Consider the following 20,669-nt stretch of genomic DNA (forward strand, 5'->3'; position numbering starts at 1 on the left):
ATTGTTGTTTTCTACTTATGTTAAATGTGCTTCTTTTTTTCTCAGTTTACATTCATAGTGACATTTTTGAGCGATTTTAGAAATTATGAATACAATCTCATGTGTGATGCATAATATGGTTAAATTAGTTATCGCTATAGAGATCGCAATAAACAAGAACAACAGCTTAAAATGTGTGATCTATATATGCTTAAGCTGCCTACATAAATAGGGAAATTTCAGAATACCTTTACCTTTGCAACAAACCTCCTTTCTTAATCTTCATTTGTGAAAAGCACTAATAGCATTGATACAAGCCACACATTTCCAGCAACATAAATAATAACAGTTTTTACTCTTCTCTCTTTACAAAGGTTAACACCTCTATTATGTGGGTTATAATAGACAACCCACCACCAGTGCCCGGGTGGATAATTGCACTGGCAGTTCTTGCTGGGCTCCTTCTTTTGGCTCTGTTGATCTTTGTCATGTATAAGGTAAATTTGAATTGTTGCTTAATTAAATGTCTGTTGGGTTAAAGCTTTTATTAGAAAAAGATATAATCTGTCATTTATTTAAGTACCTGGTATGTATTTTATGACACAAAGTTGTTTATGCTTTCCTGACTAGAGATGGTGAATCTGAATCAGAATTGTGACGAATTCTGATATGAGAGAAGCGACAGAATGAGTTTGTCACATTTTGCAAAATACAGAAAGAAATGTGTTTCGAATGTGATGTGATGAAAAAGCTTTGATAAGCGAGGTTCAGTTAAATCAATGAAATGAACATAGATTTCTTGACAGTTGCTCAGCTTTATTTCTTTCTCCAGTCAATTCTCAGTCTATATGTAGTCACCAGAAGACCCATAAGCAGGCACAAATGAGTGGTTACTGTTCGTTCACTGGTGCTCTGTGTTTTCTTCCCTCAGTTTGGCTTTTTTAAGCGTGTGCGCCCGCCCCAGGAAGATGGCACTGAGAAAGAACAATTGCAGCCTCAGGAGAATGGAGATGGAAATACAGAAGCCTGAAAGACTCATGGGACTCGGGGACATGTGACCACGTGTGGCCAAACCGTTTGCTACAGAGTTTCTCAATCCCAGGCAGTGTTCACTCACAGTTTTGTACTATTGGAGAAATTATTTAGTAGCCAGGGCAACAGAAAAGTGCCGTAACCACTGTAATTGGACGCACCTCAAACCTTTTCTTTAGTTTTTAAGTGGGAGAGCAGAACTCAGAAGCAAATCATGATCAGTTTTTCAAAGTGTATTTAAGCTGACATTTGAGATTTGTTTTGTTTGCATTCCCAAACACAGAACTGCCCAGAACAAGCAGTCAGAACATTAAAGTAATAGAAGATTAAGTAAAGATAGACCACTGTGATTTATTCTAAAACATTGACTCCCAGTGTGATTGAGGATGCTTACAGTCCTTGTTACTGTTTGCTTACCTGCTGGTTATTTCTATGCAACTCAGTGCACTGATGCTTTTATAGATTATTTTATTATTTTTATTAAGGTAGGAAAAAAGCTGAAAGGCATTAGAATGACAGGTGGGTGACTAGCAACCAAATGAGACAGACAGTGTGAATGACTAGCTCTCATTTCTAACCTTTTTTATATTATGTTGTGACTTCTGATGAAAGTGTTTTGAGGTCTTAGCTTTCAGTGTTTTGACATGGCAATAAGAAAGAAAATTAAATTTCTGTGTATGTGGAAAAATCTAAACCAAGGGAGGGCTTTTTCAGGGCTCATTTTTGTCATTACAATGGCTACAGTAATGTTGTTGAATATTAAAAGTGCAAAATTGATTCTAGATATTTTAAAACTAAAATTAATTAAAAATTGGTGATGTGTTGTCAACTAATTTCACTTAAATTTTAAATAGGTTTAAAGTTCACCAAGACTAATTTTGGCATTATGTTGAGTAGCAAAGAATATAAAATAATACTACCTCCTACTTTTCTGGGGAGGCTGTACATAAATTGATTCTTTTTGATGTAGATAAAGAATGAAAAGGAAGGTTCTGCAAGACCACAGTTTTGTAAAAAAAAAACTACATTCTAACATTTAGATTATATGGTGGGTTAATGTAATGCAGTAATTTTTCTTTTCAATGGCTTCTCCATTGCATTTTCCTCTGTATTGTTTTAGGCTTTTCTGATACTGATTTATAATGCAGTGATTTGTCAGATTACACATGTATAGTAGAGATCACCCCATGCTTTACTGAACAGAGTGAGTATCCTTGTCTGCATTAACCTTACTGCTCTTACAGTGCAATGCAGATCAGAACAACTAGATTTAATGGTACGTAGTATCAGGAGTTTGGCAAAAACTCTGTATGTGTATATATGTGTGTGTATGTATTAATTTCAGGTAAATTTATCAAGTAAGAATTTTGTAATAACATACAACTTAACTTAAAGTTGAGTTAAAATAATTGCAGATAGAAAACTTAATAGAATGCTAATTCAATATCTGCATTCAGCATTTTATACCATAACAGTGCTTACTATGACAAAGAGTTTATTTTCAGTTGTTGCAGGGGTGTCTTAATTATGAACCTTAGTAGCTGGTATGTCTGCAAATTGTTTAGGTTTCTTTAAAGCAGCAGCAACTGAAGTCATTAAATCAGTCTAATTAAGCCATTAATGGACTGATTAGGCCATCAAGAGCTGATCTGAAATTTAAAACCTGCACATACACAGAACCTAAAGCGCTAGGACTGGACACCTTGCTTTATAGAAAATGTTTATTTTTCTAGATGTAGTGATAAATATCTACTTATAGTATAATGCTTTTGATACATGTTATTTGTTAAAAAGAACTACATGATATACTGCCCTGTTGCTGGAAGTATGCTGAAAAGGTTTAGAAACAAACTGAGAATCAAGATAACCTTAGAAAGCAGAAAGTTAGGTCTATAATTTTAAGATTTGGTAATGACATTACCTCATCATTTGTAAAATAATTTCAGGCAGTAAAATTCAGTAACTCAAGAATAATACAAGTCACACTGTACTCAAGTTGGTCCCCTGTTAAGGTACAAGTAGTAAAGCATAGATTGAGAGACATAGCACTTAAATCAGAGGGAGGTTCCTATATTAAGGTTGAAAAACAACCACAAAATCTCTGAACTCACTTTGAAGTGTTTGATATTTTTGGGTCTGACAGCAGAGACACCATGTAGGTGGCAGTGTGTCATGGACTCTAAATAGGCATGGACTAGGAAAACAGTTACCCACAAGCTGATGCAGTACAAACCTTTTACAATGCAATGCAGAAATTGTGCTAAAAGCCAAAAAGGAAATAGAAACAAAACTAGCTTTTATTTGGGTTCTACCAATATTTCTTCATCTCCTTTACATTCAGTTTCTAGCCCCTCTGCATAGCCAGAGGATCTGCTCCTTTCTTTAGGCAGCAGATGTGGTACACCATCAGGAGCTCTTGCACTTCCTGTTTATACCACCAGTCTAACCAATCACAGTTGTTGTGCTGTTTATGTAATGCTATTACATCATCTCCTCCAAGGTGAAGCACTGGTATCAACTTCAGTGACTATAACATTGCTATGCTACTACCACAAACAACTGAGAAAGTTGTTAGTCTTGTGTTTTCTTCTGACTGAATGTGGTTTGCAATTGCCATATGAAACAGAATCACGATTCATCAGAAAACATGTGCGATTGCTGCCAAAACATTCCCAGAGAGAATTTGCACTTATTCTTGCTGAACAAAGAGTGTGGTGATTAAGAACAGTGAAAAACAGTATGTACAAGTTATGTATGCAGACATTACCTTTGAATGTGCAAACTCGTATGCGAATTTTTCTTAAGGGCATGTTTTCTTGCACTTTTTGCCATTTAACATTTTCGAGGTATTGAGGTATCACGGAAGCATGAGTTCCAACATCATATGTCATATTTGCTCATCAAATCTCTTGCAGTATGATGCAAACAGGTGAACCAGTTAACACTGCAAAATAAACACTGAGATATAATGTGTTGTGTTTCTAAAATGCTTCAGTATAGACCCTAAACTGCTGGAAAAATACTTTGAAAAATACATAAAACACTATTGGAGTAGGTCTGGTTTTAATCTTATTCAGACCAAAGGTCAAATGAATATCCTGGCATTGATCAATTGCACTCTTAATTTACAGTAACAAAGCAGTAAATATTTTTAAGTGCAATATTTCTTTTATTACTGACATAGCAGTTGCCTTCTCAGATATGTTGTTTTTATATACATGCGCACACATATACTTACACATGCAAAATGTAAATAAAACTGTATGATTAAAGTCGTAACAACAATGGGGAAAAAAATTATGCTTGTACGTTCTTAGGATAGCATTAAAATAACAAAATAGTAAACTAAGACAAGTGCTCATCGGGGTGTGAATGTTTAACCCAAACGATACAACTTTTATCTATATTCATTGCTAAGTACCTACAAGTCTGTGCAACTGCACACAAAAAACGTTTATTCCAGTACATATATTTATATTTTAGGTGTATTAAATACTAGTCACCCACATTGGGTGAATAGATTAGCGTGGGTTAAAATAAATTCAACTTTGTACAGCAGTTGGGAAATTAAAAGTAATGTAGAATTACAGAGCAACACAAAACCTCTTATTAAGTCGTAGATAGCTGTGGGTTACAGGTAATTTGTATTTGCTTTTTAAAATGGTTTTATTACAGCTTTATTTATTATCTCTTTCATTAACCTTTTGTCAGGGTTTGACTAATTTCTCAATGTCTTTATTAAAATACTCACAGTAGCAAATATCCTGGTTTCTTTAACAAATGTATTTTGTTGAATTTTGATTTACCCCATTGTTTTTTCTCTTTGAACCTGCGAGAAAATAACCTGTATGAGAAAATAATGTCACATTACCATGATCATGAAAAGTAGATTAAACTGAAATAAGAATTAATGAACATGTATACAATTCTTTATTTTCTTCATCTGTTTTCTGATGTACAATTTTTGCCAAAATTGGCAATTTTTTCATACCAAGACTTGTTTTGGAAATCACTGGTTTTACCCAGAAAATTGGACAGTGCATTTTGAAATGTCTAAAATGAGTTTTAAAATGTAAATCTAAACCTGTTCTGGTGTTCTAGTCTTAATACAGTATTCCAGTTGTATAGTATAAAATATTTCCAGTTTCTTATAAAGCACACATAATGATCACTCCATTTAAAAATGTATCTTTTTCTATATGTCAGTGCCCTTACAATTTCGTGTAATGGGTTCCTTGATTTGTATTTATGGTTTGAGATTGGGATTTAAATAAAGGGGCATCTTGGTTCTGTTTATTGGTTTCGACCTTTTTTTCTCCACTTTATCTTTATGCATAAACATAGACTTTAGTGTTTTAAATCCGTTGAAAGATTACACTTTTTGAAATGATCTACATTTATTCATATGGTTAATAACGGACCTGTTTGTGTCCGAAGATGAAAACTTTAATCTCGGGGATAAAATCGAGTTCCCCACAAAAGGAAACTCACTTTCATACAAAGGGGATCTCCTTCTTAGGCCAGGGAAGGGTGATGGGAATTCACCTACAAAAACCACATCACCAAGGCACAGTTTACCAAACTTTCTGCGTGGATGAAACTGGAATCTTTGGGTTTTCAGTGAATGTTCAGTAAACATTTAAGAGATTATTCTAGGAACAAAAAATGAGTGTACAGGTGTTCCAACATCTTTGACTTATTTATGATACAAACATACGTTTTACGATGACTTGTCAACAAGTGCCTTTTTTCGCAACCGCTATGTACGTTTATACAAACATTTATATTCTTTGTTATTTAAAAAAGATGGATGAAAAATTACGCATGCTTCTCCTTTTTGTTTTCCCGGAAAATACCTAAAACTTAACCCGGAAACTATTTGCGGAACAGAAACAGCAGTAGTGACCTTAGTGACAGACAGCCAGCTAACCCATTGACCGAAATATAAGCAGAGCGCCTTTTTAGCGCGACTTCAACCCTTCAAAGCAACAATTGCGACATGTCACACGAGAGGTTTCCTGCCGCGAAAAGGAGCTCTGTTGAAAGGTCAGTGTTTTTATTCAGGTTTCGAGTGGCACGGTGAATAACGGCAACAATTTGTGGTTAAATAAAAGATACTGGTGCCTGTTTTAAAAACATGAGTACATGACCTGTACATGACTGTAGTAAACTAAACATGTTCAGTTTTAAATAAGAAGTAAGTTCAAACTAAGATGTTCTCTTATGGCAGAAACAGACTCGTGAACCTTCAGAAGGCGTGATACAGTAGCTACTGATTTCTTCTCTGTTTTGTTAAGCATTTATTCTCCAGACTTGTGCATGTGTAGTGGTGACATCTGGTATTTCTGTGCTAAACTATACAGACTGTATATATTAAAACAAAATAACAGAAATTAGTATAGACGTCTGGTCATTGTGTTTAGCATATTTTCACAGCATTTCTTTTACAGACGCACGTTAAAAAAGTCTGTTTGCTGTTTGTTTCGTGTATGTTTTAGTGTAGAACAAATGGTCACTGGCTGTCCAGGAAAAACTCCAATTCAGATTCTTCATGAATATGGCACAAAGACGGGTAAAATGCCTGTGTATGCTATGGAAAAGGCGGAGGGACACGCCCACCTCCCAACTTTCATTTTCAGTGTAACAGTGGGAAGTATTACCTGCACAGGTTTGTCTCTTTGAAAAATTATTTTTCCAAACACGTCTCACTACATATTACTATCAATGATGCCATCAACATCTGGAAGGCTTCTACTGGCCTATCGTTTTTTAAAATTAAAATATTGTTTGTGTACAAGCTTTGATCTTTAAAATAGCTTTCAGCATAATTATTTACAATGCATTTGAGGCAATCTACAATGTGTTTGCATTCAGTGCAACTTGTTTCCCCTACAATCCACAGGTCAAGGAAACAGTAAGAAGGCCGCAAAACATACCGCTGCTGAAGCAGCTCTGAACATTTTAAAAGAATTCAAAGAAGACCCTGATGGTGTTGGGTGAGTTTTCTTATACTGTGTCAGCTGCTGGGGAAAAGGTAATACATGTTGTTGTTAAGTAAAACCCATATGAATAACAATATTAATGAAATTATGAAAAAGCCTTATGCTCCATTTTGATTTAACAGTGCTGACAGGTTATAGGTTTGATTAATTTAAGTTAAACCTTTTTGAGCAAGTAAGCAGAGCAATATGTTACTAAATCAATTTTATTATTTAGTTGTTATGATTATTTTGAATCAACTTGGCTTCGACCAGCACTGGGAAGGATGAGGACTACTTACTCTGCCCTGTCAAGCACAGTGCACAGCTTATGCTGTGTCATCCAGATCTGTCGTCTTTCTCACTGTGAGGCCCACAGCTAAGTTAGTGTAGAAGAGCGATGTGGCACTTTCTGACTAACCTGCAGGCTCAGAGGCCTCCAGAAAGATACAGGGGTTATTGTTGTGTTGCAGTCTGACGATACCCTAAACTGCTCAAGCCCACAACACTGGCCACATACTTGAGCAGTTTGTGGTTGAGGCTCATGCAATAACCCCAACTCAAACTGTCCTCCAAATGAGATGGCTAACTCTCATAGCCCTTGCATGCTCTGTTTTTGTTAATTAACATTTGTTAATTTACTTTAACATATGAGTAAAAGTGATGCACAACTGTGCATGTAAGGGAGCTTTAGAATACTTTCTAACCTTGTTTAGCAGTTTGAACCACCATGAATCCTTTTGCTGAGGTCCTGTATGTTGTACAATAAAATAATTCAAGTATTATGTTTTTGTATGTATAATTTTGTGAAACTACTACCTTTGAGGGAAACTTATAAGCTCAGATATAAAACTAAATATATCTGTATACAATGCAATTTAATTTCTTTGTGCTTTTCAAATTTGTGCACAGCCATTCTTTGCCAAGGACTGAAGATTGTATCATAGCCAAACACCCTCAAAATCAAACAAATTCTATAGGAGTCTTACAGGTACTACATTTCTGCAGTACTGCAGTTTTTATCTGAGGGAAAGAAAAGCTGTGAGTGTTGCAGGTTGTGTTTTAAATGTGATGTAATTTTGTACAAGTGCATGTGTCCCATTATTTTTGTAATCTTGTATCGACTTATAGAGTCCATAAAGCGACTTATAGAGATTCCAATTGGGTATTTTTGTTTGAATTACAATTATCTGCACCCATTTATTGAACAGTCTGGGTAAAGTACTTTACTCAAAGATACAGCAACAGTGTTCCCCAACTGGGTGCTGAATACATGACTGTCAGATTAGGAGTTCAAAACCTAACTACTACTCCAAATTCGTGTTCACATGCAATTAGTCAAGACACTTTTTACTTAGTATAATTGTGATCAGAGTCACTTTAGTCACCCCTGCTTATATGTTTTGGGTACTCCTGTGTAAGTCATTCACTAACAACTAGATTGTTAATTGATATTTGCATTTTTGATCTTTAGTGAGATATTTTACCTTATTTGTAGTTCAGAATTACAGTTGCAAGCTATTGTTTGCTAGATCTGAGCAAGGTATTTTCTGATTATGCATTAGACTTTGATTGTACTGGACTGTATTATTAACAATGTTATTTTCAGCCACTTTCCACAGCCTAAGAATTATTTACAATTCCTCAACAGGAAATGTCCGTGCATAAAGGGTGGAGACTCCCAGAATACTCTGTTTCTGTGGAAGCTGGCCCCCCTCACAAGAAAGAGTTCACAGTGACTTGCAAAGTAGAGGCATTTACAGAAATGGGTATGTGTTTGTTTTTAAACCATTTCCCACTCTTGCAGGAATTTCTCTGTGAGATTCTCTCAACTCAAAACTCAGTTTGTTTTTCTATAAATGATGGTAACTCTTGATTTTCTACAGGGACTGGAAGCTCGAAAAAGGTAGCTAAAAGGATTGCAGCTGAAAAGATGCTTGCAAAACTTCAGAGTTTGTCAGAGAGTTGTGTCATCTCCATGGTATGTGAACTGACATTCAAATTTCTTTGCTGTCACTTTCCAAAATTTAGAAAGGTATAACACTTGTTAGTGAATCCTTGCTGTATGATTTACATCTTGCTGTATGATTTTTATTCCCTGTACATGTGCACTCTTTGAGTCTGCAAAACTGCCACAGTGGTATCATTTTGTAATATGATTGTGAATATTGTTCATTTTGTGTAAGTCACAGCTTTTCTTGGTATTCCAATTGTATTGTTCAATATTAGAATGTTTTTTGAAGTCCAACAGTTTCAGACTTGCATCTGTTTAGTTGTATGAAAGATATCTGTTCAATTATGTTATTTTCCATTTTTAACTTTGCATTACGTTATTTCAGTAACTTTGGTCTCATCCAGTGATTTTGCATGGTTTCCTGTGTATGCAGTTTAAGCTACAGAAAGGGGACAAAAGCCTGGTCATGCAGACAAGCTTATTGGTTTATATAAGTGTATTAAGTTTACTCTGACAAGGAAGACTGGAAATGGTGCTGCTGTCAAATGCAGTGATACTGAGAACAGAGGGATGCAAAATGAAAGAAAGGTGTATTCTAATTTAATCAGGTGTAGGGTTGTCCTAACTCCCTCAAAAACTCCTGTTTTCCGGGATGGCAGTGTTGAAACACCAGAATTTTCATACATTTTCTTCATTACAGATGCCTAAGACAACAGGTTTCAGGTTGGAGTCTCTGCGGAATTCGTCTGCAGAAAAAATCACTATGTTGAAAAGAAATCCCCTGAGCATTCCCAACACAGACTATGTGCAGATGATGGCAGATTTGTGTGAAGAGCAAGGTTTTGAGATCACATACCTTAATATTGGTGAGTTCATCTTTGCTAATGTCAGCAGATCATTTTTACCTTGTACAGGTTTTTGTGTTTGAATTTCAAACCGTGTACTTGATAAAAGAGTTCACCCACCAATATGTCCATATTTTGTTGGGATTTTCATTGCAAACATGACACTTTCAAAAGGACTTTTTGCCATGTATTTAGAAATGACGCAGTCCAATACAAACAGATAAAGCTAAAATATGCTGAGAGTATTTAAATAATTTTTGAAGATATGTAGAAGATTCTTAATTGTCTTGATCCACACTTTTCCTACAGCAGCTATTAAATCAATTTGTGTGAAAGGGATTAGCTTAAAAAGTCACAACATTAGGGTTTTGGTCTCTGTTTACTGAGTGTTTTAAACTTGACGTTAGAGTAAACACACCTCTCTCTTGAAGTTCCCTTAATTATTCAATTTCAAGCCACAATTTGCATAGTGCTAGGACACACCAACCAAGATGACCAGGAGATTTAGACATAAATTAAGGATACATTTTTAAGTCACTGAATATCCTGTTCAGTGCGATAAAGTCCACCATTAATAAGGGGAATGTGTGTCATACCATCCGGAAACTATCCAGATCTGGCTGCCCTTTAAACTGAGCACTCGGGCATGAAGGAAACTAATTAATAAAGCTACTGTACCACTGTGAGGCCGAGAGTGACTCGGAAAGATTTGCAAAGTTCTGTGTCTGAGATGGGAGTCAGTAAGCAAGCTGAGCTTTATGTACAAATGCCAGGGAGGAAGCCAGGACCGAAAAAGACTCGTATGAGACCCTTGTATGAGGTTTGTGACAAAGCATGTAAACTATAGTGCAGACTTGTGGCAGGAGGTTTTGTTGTCAAACGAGACTAGAATCAAAACTTTTTGGTCAAGTGTGGCGGTGGTGGCAGCATCATGTTATAAGGATGCTACACTGTCATGAGCAGAGCCGGGGAAGCTTGAATCCCAGATTAGAACCCGTTTGAGTCACCCAAGAATCTAAAACTGCTTCAGAAACTTACATTTTAACATCATGACCCAGGACAAAGGGACAAAACACACACCGAAAGCCACACTGGAGTGGTTTGGCAAGAACAGAGTGAAAGGCTTTGAGGCATCTAGTCAAAATCTTGGATTAAAAACAGTGAAAATGTAAGGCAAGACTTGAAGATCTCATCAGCAATCCCTAATGAACCTGTTAGAACTAGGGCAATTTGGTCAAACTACACACCATCCCACTAATAAGATGGTAGAGACCTACCAAAAAAACAACTGCAGCAACTGCAGTCATATGTGCTTCCACCAAGTAGTGACTTAGAGGGCTTAATACATATTTTAGTACATTTCACATTGTATATCTTTGCATGTTTTGTTGTAATTCAACCACCTTCACTTATAGCAGTGTGTTCGGTTTGTTCATCAGTTGTTAAAATAAAAAGAAAATTGAAAACCTCGTTTGCAATGCTATGACAGTTGGTAAAAGTGAAAACATTTTCAAGGCACTGTATGGATCCTTCAGCAAACCCTCCTTTACGTGATCATTTAAGCATTGTGTTGGCTTTAAGATAATTAAAATAACACTGATAAACTAAAACAAACAATAGTAATCACACACTTCTAGTCATCTGCTAAAATAAACAACATGAATCCTTCCTTCTCTGCCTCCAGCGGATGCCTGCACTTTCTCTCTCTGCCTCCAGACTGAAAGCGACAGTAAAACTGTGAGCATGTCAAATCATCTTCAGCCTGTCATTTCCCACACCAGCAATATGGAGTGTTTGTTACAATCCAAAAACAAGACCACTGTGAAATGAGGATGCTGGTTAATGGGTACTCTGGCAGGGGGCAGGGAGAGGCTCACTTACTAGCTGGGTTCGTCTTGCAATCCTAGTCTGTTGCGCAGTTCATTTGCAAGTTGCTCTTAGTGGTTTGAACCAGCGCTGATCTTCTTCCATCCAAGACCCCATCAGCCAGACCAACTTGTGAATAAACACATTTTGGGCATGTTAAATTCGCGGAGATAGTGCCGTACATTGTCAACTGTCATTTTAATTTTCAGATTTAGTGAGATTTCGGACTGGATTTTTTTGTCTTTTCAAAGGAGCTCAACGAGTGTGTGAATGTTTTTCGTTTGCAGATGAGCTGACAGTGAACGGGCAGTACCAGTGTTTGGCAGAGCTTGCCACCTCTCCGGCAATTGTGTGTCATGGCACTGGAATCACCTGTGGCAATGCACACAACGATGCAGCACACAGTGCACTGCAGTACGTCAAAATTGTGGCCGGAACTAACTAAGCTATTACGTTTTCATTCAGGCACAATAAATGTTCCAGGTGGGTTGGAAATAAAATACTGAAAATGAAAATGTAGTCGGGGATTATTTAAACATTTAAAAGGACATTGTTTACAATTTTATGAAGAAAACAGCTTCCATTTAAGAAGCAGTGGAAAGTTGCTCCTTAAGTGTTTTGCAATAGTGATTTTAATTGCAGTGATTTATTTCTTTGCTTTGAGTAGTTCAAGGACTTTAAACATGTTTGCCAATCCTGTCCCCCATTAAACTACAACTATTTCACACAAAAAAGAGTGTGAATAATGGGAAGCGGAGCCTTTTAGCAAATGTCTGTCCCTTTTCATCAAATAAAAGAAAATGGTGCTTCTATTATCCTGTCATATCATGATGTTGTGTCAAGGAGAACAATGCCATAGTGTGTACCTTTGCTTTTTGTTATTGAATCAGTTTGTAGCCTCTCCCATATTTTTAACAATCAAATATAACCAAAGGTGCCAACGGATTTAGTAAAGGAAAGCCATAACCTGATGCATTCTGGGAATTGCAAGCGGCCACTGAGAGCAATGAAAAAAACCACCAGCTAGAAGCACAAAACATGTCTTTTGCAAAGCTGAGTAGCAAGCTGATTTGAAACTTATTTTGTTGGCTGGTTCCTGGTCTGGCTGATGCAACTGACATATGCCTGATATTTAAGTAATAGCACAGCATTGATACTTGTTGTGTTTTTGTACTCTCATTTTAACTTCATTTTGCACAGAATGGAAAAGAGTTTTGTTTTGTATCTTAGCTTTTTATCTGGTGGGTGCTGGTTTGGATTTAAACTTGGACACAGCCTTGAGTCCACCTGCTGGTAACCTAAAGTTAGATTATCTTGGCCTTTTGTTAAGCAGTCCAGCAGTGAAACTTGAAAAGCATTTAATCACAGAAGCTCAAACAAGAGGAACAAGAGGAAATTTCTTTAAAAATTGAAAAATGAATGCTTTTTAAGTCATTTTCTTTGACAGTTTAACAAGGATCCTGCTTGCCTCCTATTCTTTTTTTAAGGTAATGCCAATTTAAACTGGTAAAATATCTTAAGGATTATATCAGAGTGCATAACTAAAGGCCATATACAGCACAGACTGCTTTAATTGTTGTGTACCAAGGAAGCAGCACACCACAGGATTAAAAAGTTCAATTAAATTGATGTTTCTTTGTAGAAACGGACATAATTTTAGTGGGATGATATTTTCAGTCTATCCTTGGAAAACAAAAAAAAAAATGTGTTAACTGTGAATGCAGAATTTAGTGTTTGAGATTATTTTCATTTGACAGGCGTTAAGAGTGTGAAATGTAAGATTACAGCTTTTGTTTATCAGACAATATTAAGGTCTCTTTTCTTGTATGTAACTATTCATTTAACTATTAGTTTATTACACCCTGTTGGAGCATTTTTAAATAAAAAGATACTAAGCAGGACATTTTAATCTACTGTCTGGTCTGTTGATTCTTCCCTATACATGATTGATCATACATCTTACAAAGACACCAAAAACTAGCATTATGCCCAAAATGTATGGACAATGTGGAATATTACCCACTTGGTCATTTTTAAAGAATAGTTAACAGAATAGGCATAACCGTGCTTTGCTAACTTGTATGTTTGTACTTTTTTTAATATGGTCCAGGATTTTTTACATACAGTTGAATGATGTGACAAAAAATACAGTAACTTTCTGTGGTTTCTGAGTAACAAACAGCCATGATTAAGGACTCCAGACATTGTATTCTTTTTTTTTTATTAGAACAAGCACTATTTAGCAGCAGTGTACAGAGTGTTCATGAGAAGATATGTATATGTAATTATACAATTGCACTTCTTCAGAAAAATCCATTGGAGATTGGATTTAAGTAACTGTAAGCTGAGTGCCCAACAGCACCAAAGAGGTACATGTTAGTCTTAAAACTTGAATAATCCAAAGTACCAAAAATGACCTTTTATAAGGCATTTGCAACATTCATTGGCAGGCTAATGTCATTTGCACATGCATTTATAATAAACATTGTAACAGGTATTACACAGTGCTCTTAATGTTTTCTCTGTGCTACTGGAACAGAACATGGGTTTGCCCTGAAGTTAAAAAGACAGGAGTTTTGCCTTTAAACCAGTCAGCCTTCAATGCAATTCATTTAAGGAAAAAGTACATATTGTGTACGTTATGGAAAACCTACCTTTTCACAGATGAACGGTGACTACCATGATGACTCTAAGTATGATAGGTCTTCAATTATTAGTTTAGTGATTGAACTGGAATGACCACAAGCCTCTCATTGTAGTTCATTGCATAAATTTGGTCCCATATAAAATATGGGAAATTTCCAAAATCATTTAAGCCTGAGGTACAGCAAAATTGATAATTCATCTGGTTTACATTTATAAACTTTTGACCAATCCAGGCATGGATGTTTTGGTTCGCACACCCCCTGCTTGTCAATTAATTTTTGTGCCTTTGAAGGAGAACAGTCTTAAGACTATGCTAACGGGAAAGCGGTTCTGTTTATCCACTACAGCATCCAGCTCAAAGCATTTCCTTGTTTTGTGAAGCTAGAGTACTTCAAGAAGTTCTTTTTTATTTGTAGGTGAGAAATCACAGGAATCCTTTTGCATTTTGGATGTGAAATACAGCAGCCAATGAAGCTGAAATGATTCCATTCTAGGGTGGTGTGCCAATACACAAGTCACTCACTTTGTAATGGTTTGTATAAGCATAGCAGAGAACAAGAATTACTGGACAAAGCCTTCTCAAATACATTCTACAAAGAAAACGGAAGTCATGAGGGCCCTTAGAGGATAAATTAATGTTCCATGAAGTAAAAGGATAAATACAGTATATGCATGCTATACATTCCTTGCATTTACTATTTTTACGCAAATCTGAGACTGCTCCCATGCAAAACGTGGGACAGCACATTACTCTCCTTTCTTAAAACATTCCATTACGAGTTGGAGGAAAAAAGCATTCAGGTGAATCTTCATGATCAGATGGAATCAAATCCTTCAGAAAGCTCAACATTACAAGCCACGTTCATTGCAGTATTTGTCAAAATCAATTATAACTAAAGGCTGTACTACAGAGCACTATGTGGAACAGCTAATAGTTTAGATAATTTTCCTCACTTTGCAGAACAACACCTCAATTTTGAACATCACAGTTCAGGTAACCTTAATGTTAAGTAAGGTAAGAAAATGAAAACCCCCTTTTTTGATGAAGTGCAAATACACAATGAGCCACGCATAGAATCCTTTTCAATTATTTGTTGAGGTTTGTGGATGTGGGGTGTTTTTTTTTATTTTAAGGCACAGCAAGTGGAATTGTTACTGAGAAAGCCGCAACTGTATTTTAAATAATATTCATAATAAAGTAATGGAGATGTTTTATTGAAAAAAATCAAACTAGTGCTAAATTATGCCAATTGCAGATTAATGGAAGAATATGGAAAAAAATTACCAGACTATCAGAGTAATCTATTGTATAAGAAATATAATGTAGATTATATGTACTGTATATTGTTATACAGATAGAAACAAAAGTGTGTTGATAAATAAATGTGCTGACTCTTCTTTGTAGTTATTTTGCTGATGATAACGGATGTTGTTTGATTTCCTGCTTTTAATGCTAATGTTGCACATTCATTAGAATTCAGGTGCAAGTACTCTGCTTATTGAATAAGTCAACGTGAATTGATAAAAAGCTCAAATTATGCAAACTAAATACAGAATAGCATTAAAAAAACTCATTTACTGAGCTCATTATAAATACACAGCAGTTAAATGATGCATACTACAGCTTGTTTAAATATGTTAAGGGGATATTAAAACTTAAATATTCTTAAATGTTTTGCCAGAAATGCAGTGTCTGTTCCAAAAATATTTTCAATACTGTATAAACAGTACCGCTTTTCCACTGTAAATTAACTTACAGCAATATACTCTCCAGGGTATTTGAAGTTACTCATTTGGTAATTTTAAACACAAAATACAATCATGCATTTCTTTGGCTTGCTTTAACACAAACATATTGTTCAAGGATTATCTGTCTGTGCCTTCTTGCTTGAAAATAATTTTTTGGATTGCTCATGCATTCCCTTCAAAAGCATTAATGGCATTATATAAATTAACAGTATTATTTAAAGTACAATAATAGTGCATACAACTACCATTATCTTACACTACTGCAGTTATAATGTGCATCATACTACTTTTAAAACCTAGCCTCCAATTTAGCAACTAAACATTTTTGCTCGGTCAGTAGGTGTCTCTGCTTACTGCAAGATCCATTTGTAACATGAAGAGGACTGTTCTCATAAATCTATCCATTAACTATGGGGTTGAACTCCCTTCCTTGAATGGAATTATAAACTAGCGAGCAGTCTGTTTATTTTGAATAAACAGGGTTTGCTCACATAAAAAAACACATGGATTGTACCAGGATCCCCTTTGGAAACTAAGAGAAATAAAAGCAAAGAAGAGCAACAAATACTCACTGGCCTGCAAAAGGAGAAATCCACTGAAAACAACAGATATCAGGGGTTAAATGTAAGGACATATGCTGCACCAAATTTGGGATTTTATTCTAGATATAAATAGAGGGGACAAAAGCAGTAAGGGTGAGCCCAAGCTACTGCTCCATCTCGGAAACTGTGCCAAAGTTTTAAATAGGCTGGAGCTGTGGGAAGGACAATCTGTATCCTGCCAAAACGTCTGGGCAGGAATAATTTCTCATCACCGAAAAGAATTTAAAGGTAATGAAATCATACGAATGTATTTACATCTTTAAAAATTAAATTTTTTGTCATTGCCTTTTAAGGGAAGCACTGGTTATGTGTTCCTGTCAGCTGGATCACAAATTCAGTGCGTCACTTGCTAAAAACCCACCACTCTAAAATCAAATGGTTACTTGTAATCTTGGCCCATGCATTAATATCACAGTACATGTTTCACTACAAGGACTGACTTTGCACTGTGCTTTTACAGATTTCTCTCTACCCTTAAGTAGCATTACATAGTCACCTTATTAATTATTATTATTTTATAATCCTACATTTCTGAAATCATAATAAAATATTTTCCAGAGTAATTCTAGATTTATAATCCAAAACAATATCCATTATGCTTTTTCAAAACTGTATAAAATATTTACAAAGCAATTCACTGCCCCCAGAGAGAATATAACTGTGACACATATTCAGCTATATGAAAACTAAAAGGTCCCTTTCACACATTTCTAAAACATTGATGAATAATCCCCCTAACATGTTGGCTTTGTTGTGTACCCATCACCTAAATTTAAAAAAAAAAACATATGCAAAGGTTTAAGACTTTTTATAAATATAAATAAAAGTTTTATAGTGCTCATAATTGTCATTGCACACTTTTAACTCAAGTTAACTCAAGCCAATGAAAGACATCTTATTGACATGCTTGGCATTCTAGTAAACTATATGTAACTAAGCCCAATTTAGACAATCAACTAAATCTTGGACCTTTAAAATCATCTGGGCTGTTTCTGAAGTTTAAAATTAGCCACGTTTAAGAAGTGTGTTGAAAGCAATCACTGCGTTTTAAGGCAAAGACATTCTTTAAAGTCATAACAGCATCTGATAGATCTTCATTTTCTATCATTCTCACAAACCGGTCTCTGCAAGTCATTATAGAGCACTCTGTGATAGAAAAGGCTTTATAGTAGTGTAAGAAAAGCATTGCCCCAGCAGAACACAAACAGGCAATGGTAGTTTCCTTCTGATGTTGCAGCTCCTAGTTATCCATCTCCAAAAGCAAAAGGTCACAGAATAAAGATATTTTTACCCCCTCCCCCCAAAAAAAAAGCCAGCTTGATTCTGTACTGAAAAACGGAAATGGTCAAATTTGTGCATAGGTAAAAAGCTTCTTTGTTAAAAATGATGATATGTTGAGCGTAGCTACCCAAATGTTACCAAAGAACAGGGTTTTCCAATTTGCTAAAGCCAGGGTCTCTCCTCAGTTCCCAGTATGTGTTGTTGGACACCCACTTTTCCCTCCGATTGGCATCAATGATTTTCCTGTTGGTTACATATGAACGGAGAGAAAAAACAAAACAAAAAGGTAAATCTAAACATGTTTAAAATCCTCTGCTGTGTTTGTCCAAAAAGGGATTCTTTGTGGAACACCTTGGCAAAAATGTAGCTTCACACTATTCTCAATGTACTACTTACAGTATAACACCATGTTAAAGGACAGCATTTATGGATAAGTACAATTTTTCATTTTATGTAATAAGTGTTTTTCCTATCAACAAAATTCAAAGTCAAGGAAAACGTTTTCTGTTAATCTGTATCTCGGGATTTAATTTTTGTAGTCGCCATATAAGAACATTAAAAAAATTACAACAAGAGGAGGCATTAATCCCACCTAGCTCATTTGATTCCAAGTAGTTTAATTAGGATCTCTTCCAGGGTTCTGTGAACGAAGCCTGGGCTTCAGGTTTGACAACGTTTCTGGGCAGCTTACTTCTTACCATAAAGTGTCAGCTCGTCAAAGATTGTGAGTTCGCTTTTTAAAACAAAATATCAGACCCTGGTATAGAATGATTTCCTAGCTCCTTCATGGTTGGTTGATTTTGAGCACAGACAGACACGCAGGCAGGTAACCAGCCTGACCCTGTATTCCCATCAAGAAATCACAGAGCTGATCAGCTTTTCTCCAGGCTGACTTCTCTAGGGCCTGATTGAGGTGAGTGTGCATTATTTTCACTTACTTGAAAAACCTAGGCTGATACTTGATATTGTTTTCTTCAAGCCATCTTCTTCTTGTTCTCTGCAGCTCCTCAATCCTTTGTTTCTCTGTGGCTGCAGCTTCAACATTTCCTTCCTCCAGGTATCTGTTTAGAAAGACACTGAAGTCTGTGGCTCCTGATTTTGAGCTTTGCTGTCATGCTACTGTCTGTCAACACAGACAACAATGTCAGCCTGTCAGCCCATTACAAGATTATGAACTCTGTCTTTGGAGTTATGAACCCGGCCCAAAGTCCCTAACTGTCTGAGAAGGATCTTTGCCTTTGATGTTCCCTTGTGTATAACGGTATGATTGTAATTAATGTTGTTTAAGATCAATGATAAGGTCACACATCATTTTTGGTAGGTTCACCAGTTTATGTTGTTAGTATAGGCATTTAGGTTAAGTGTTTTTGAATTCAGAGTCTCCGATGCAGTAAGAGAGAACATTGAAATTTTGTGTTGAAGTTGTCAAATTCAACTCATTAGTGTATTTTATCAAAGTCTAGGTCATGGGTGTCAAAATCATTTCTTGGGAGACCTAGTGTTTTCTAGTATCAGCTCCATCTGAGTTCTCAGTTACATAGAGAATTCAATTATTTAACTGCATAATTGTACTTCTCACTTGGCTCCAAAGTGTTTTACAGATGACTGTACATTCAATGAAGTGAATGAAATGTTTTGAGTTATCAATTGTAAAAGACTCAAACTAACATTATTTACCACAATAATTAGATTGAATTGTTTAGTTGGTGGGCAGTTTGTTGGTGCAGTAGTTAGCATTTTTACCTCACATTGTGAGGCCCTGCGTACAATTCCATAGCTGGGATGCTGTCTGTGTGGAGTTTTTATGTACCCCCCTGTGTGCATGGGATGGGTTTCCTACATGAGCTACTTTTACCTCCCACAGTCCAAAACACATACTGGTAGGATAATTGGCTTTTTGGAAAATTGGCCCTGGTGTGAGTGTGTCTGTATGTGCTCTGCGATGGACTTGCATTCCATCCAGGGTATACCCCACCTTGTAATGCGCTCATTACTTGCCAAGATAGGCTATGCCTCCCCTATAACACTGAATTGGATGAAGCAAAAATGGATGAACAGATGTTCAGTTAACAGCTCATGCTGTAACAAAAACCAAAAGACACTTCTGGAATTGAATTTAACACAGCTAGTCTAGGTATTACAAATATTATTGTTAATACATAGGTTTTAGTAACCCTTACACAAGGACAAACAATATAGTGACTGTTCATATTCAATAAAGCTGTATTACAATAACAACATACAGCTGCACTTGATACTTGTTCTGCTTTCATTTCTTCTTTAAAATTTCAAAATGGGTGTCCAGCAGGTGGCAGTAATTTATATCTTTAATGCTTAGCAGAGAGGTCTTTAATGAAAAATGTAAGGGGTAGGTCTGTGATATTAAACAAGCAGCCGTAATAACTGTGGAATTTACTTTGATTGTTTATACATTTTTTAAAGAGTTGTGATAAGACAGTGGATAAAAACACAAGGGTTTAATCTAACTAAAATATAGTTCATGAAGAAGGCTCCACAGCCGAAACACTGTGTGTCCTTTCTTTTTTCAGCATGGAATAAACCTGTTATCTGTTCCTAACTAAAATATATCTGCCTCCAAACAAGGACTACCTTTATTTTCGTTTCCCTAAAGCCTTTGCCTTTAAATGTGCATTGACTGTACATTTACAAACAAGAATAAAATATTTACAAGACTGGTTTTTGAGATCAGTAAAGAAAAGCCCATTAGTATGAATCA

The 20,669-nt window shown here is 35.9% G+C and overlaps 3 protein-coding genes across 6 annotated transcripts in view; 2 read left to right on the forward strand and 1 right to left on the reverse strand.

Moving 5' to 3' along the window:
- itgav (integrin, alpha V) overlaps positions 1-1,699 on the forward strand; it is a 34,125-nt gene extending 32,426 nt beyond the window's left edge. For both annotated transcript variants that reach the window (XM_088931022.1, XM_088931021.1), the window contains exons 29-30: positions 354-476; positions 911-1,699. In XM_088931022.1, coding sequence (XP_088787148.1) covers positions 354-476; positions 911-1,009 — 222 coding nt within the window. In that variant the 3' untranslated portion in view covers positions 1,010-1,699. The remainder of the gene's footprint in view (positions 1-353; positions 477-910) is intronic.
- A 4,201-nt stretch (positions 1,700-5,900) lies between these two features.
- prkra (protein kinase, interferon-inducible double stranded RNA dependent activator) lies at positions 5,901-13,563 on the forward strand. Of its 2 annotated transcripts, none has more exons than XM_088931167.1 (8): positions 5,901-6,057; positions 6,510-6,679; positions 6,914-7,007; positions 7,902-7,980; positions 8,641-8,758; positions 8,876-8,970; positions 9,644-9,809; positions 11,942-13,563. In XM_088931167.1, exons 1-8 carry the CDS (start codon positions 6,011-6,013, stop codon positions 12,097-12,099), a joined length of 927 nt encoding a protein of 308 aa, XP_088787293.1. In that variant the 5' UTR covers positions 5,901-6,010; the 3' UTR covers positions 12,100-13,563. The 2 variants fall into 2 exon arrangements, with proteins under 2 accessions (XP_088787293.1, XP_088787294.1); XM_088931168.1 differs by having other exon boundaries at positions 5,955-6,057; positions 6,515-6,679.
- A 295-nt stretch (positions 13,564-13,858) lies between these two features.
- osbpl6 (oxysterol binding protein-like 6) overlaps positions 13,859-20,669 on the reverse strand; it is a 63,781-nt gene continuing 56,970 nt past the window's right edge. For both annotated transcript variants that reach the window (XM_088931009.1, XM_088931008.1), the window contains 2 exons: positions 18,871-18,993; positions 13,859-18,175 (listed from right to left, as the gene is read on the reverse strand). In XM_088931009.1, the coding sequence (XP_088787135.1) occupies positions 18,067-18,175; positions 18,871-18,993 (232 nt within the window). In that variant the 3' untranslated portion in view covers positions 13,859-18,066. The remainder of the gene's footprint in view (positions 18,176-18,870; positions 18,994-20,669) is intronic.

This window comes from Atractosteus spatula, chromosome 13, assembly GCF_055471065.1.
Source record: "Atractosteus spatula isolate fAtrSpa1 chromosome 13, fAtrSpa1.hap1, whole genome shotgun sequence".
NCBI classification, from domain to species: Eukaryota; Metazoa; Chordata; class Actinopteri; order Semionotiformes; family Lepisosteidae; genus Atractosteus; species Atractosteus spatula.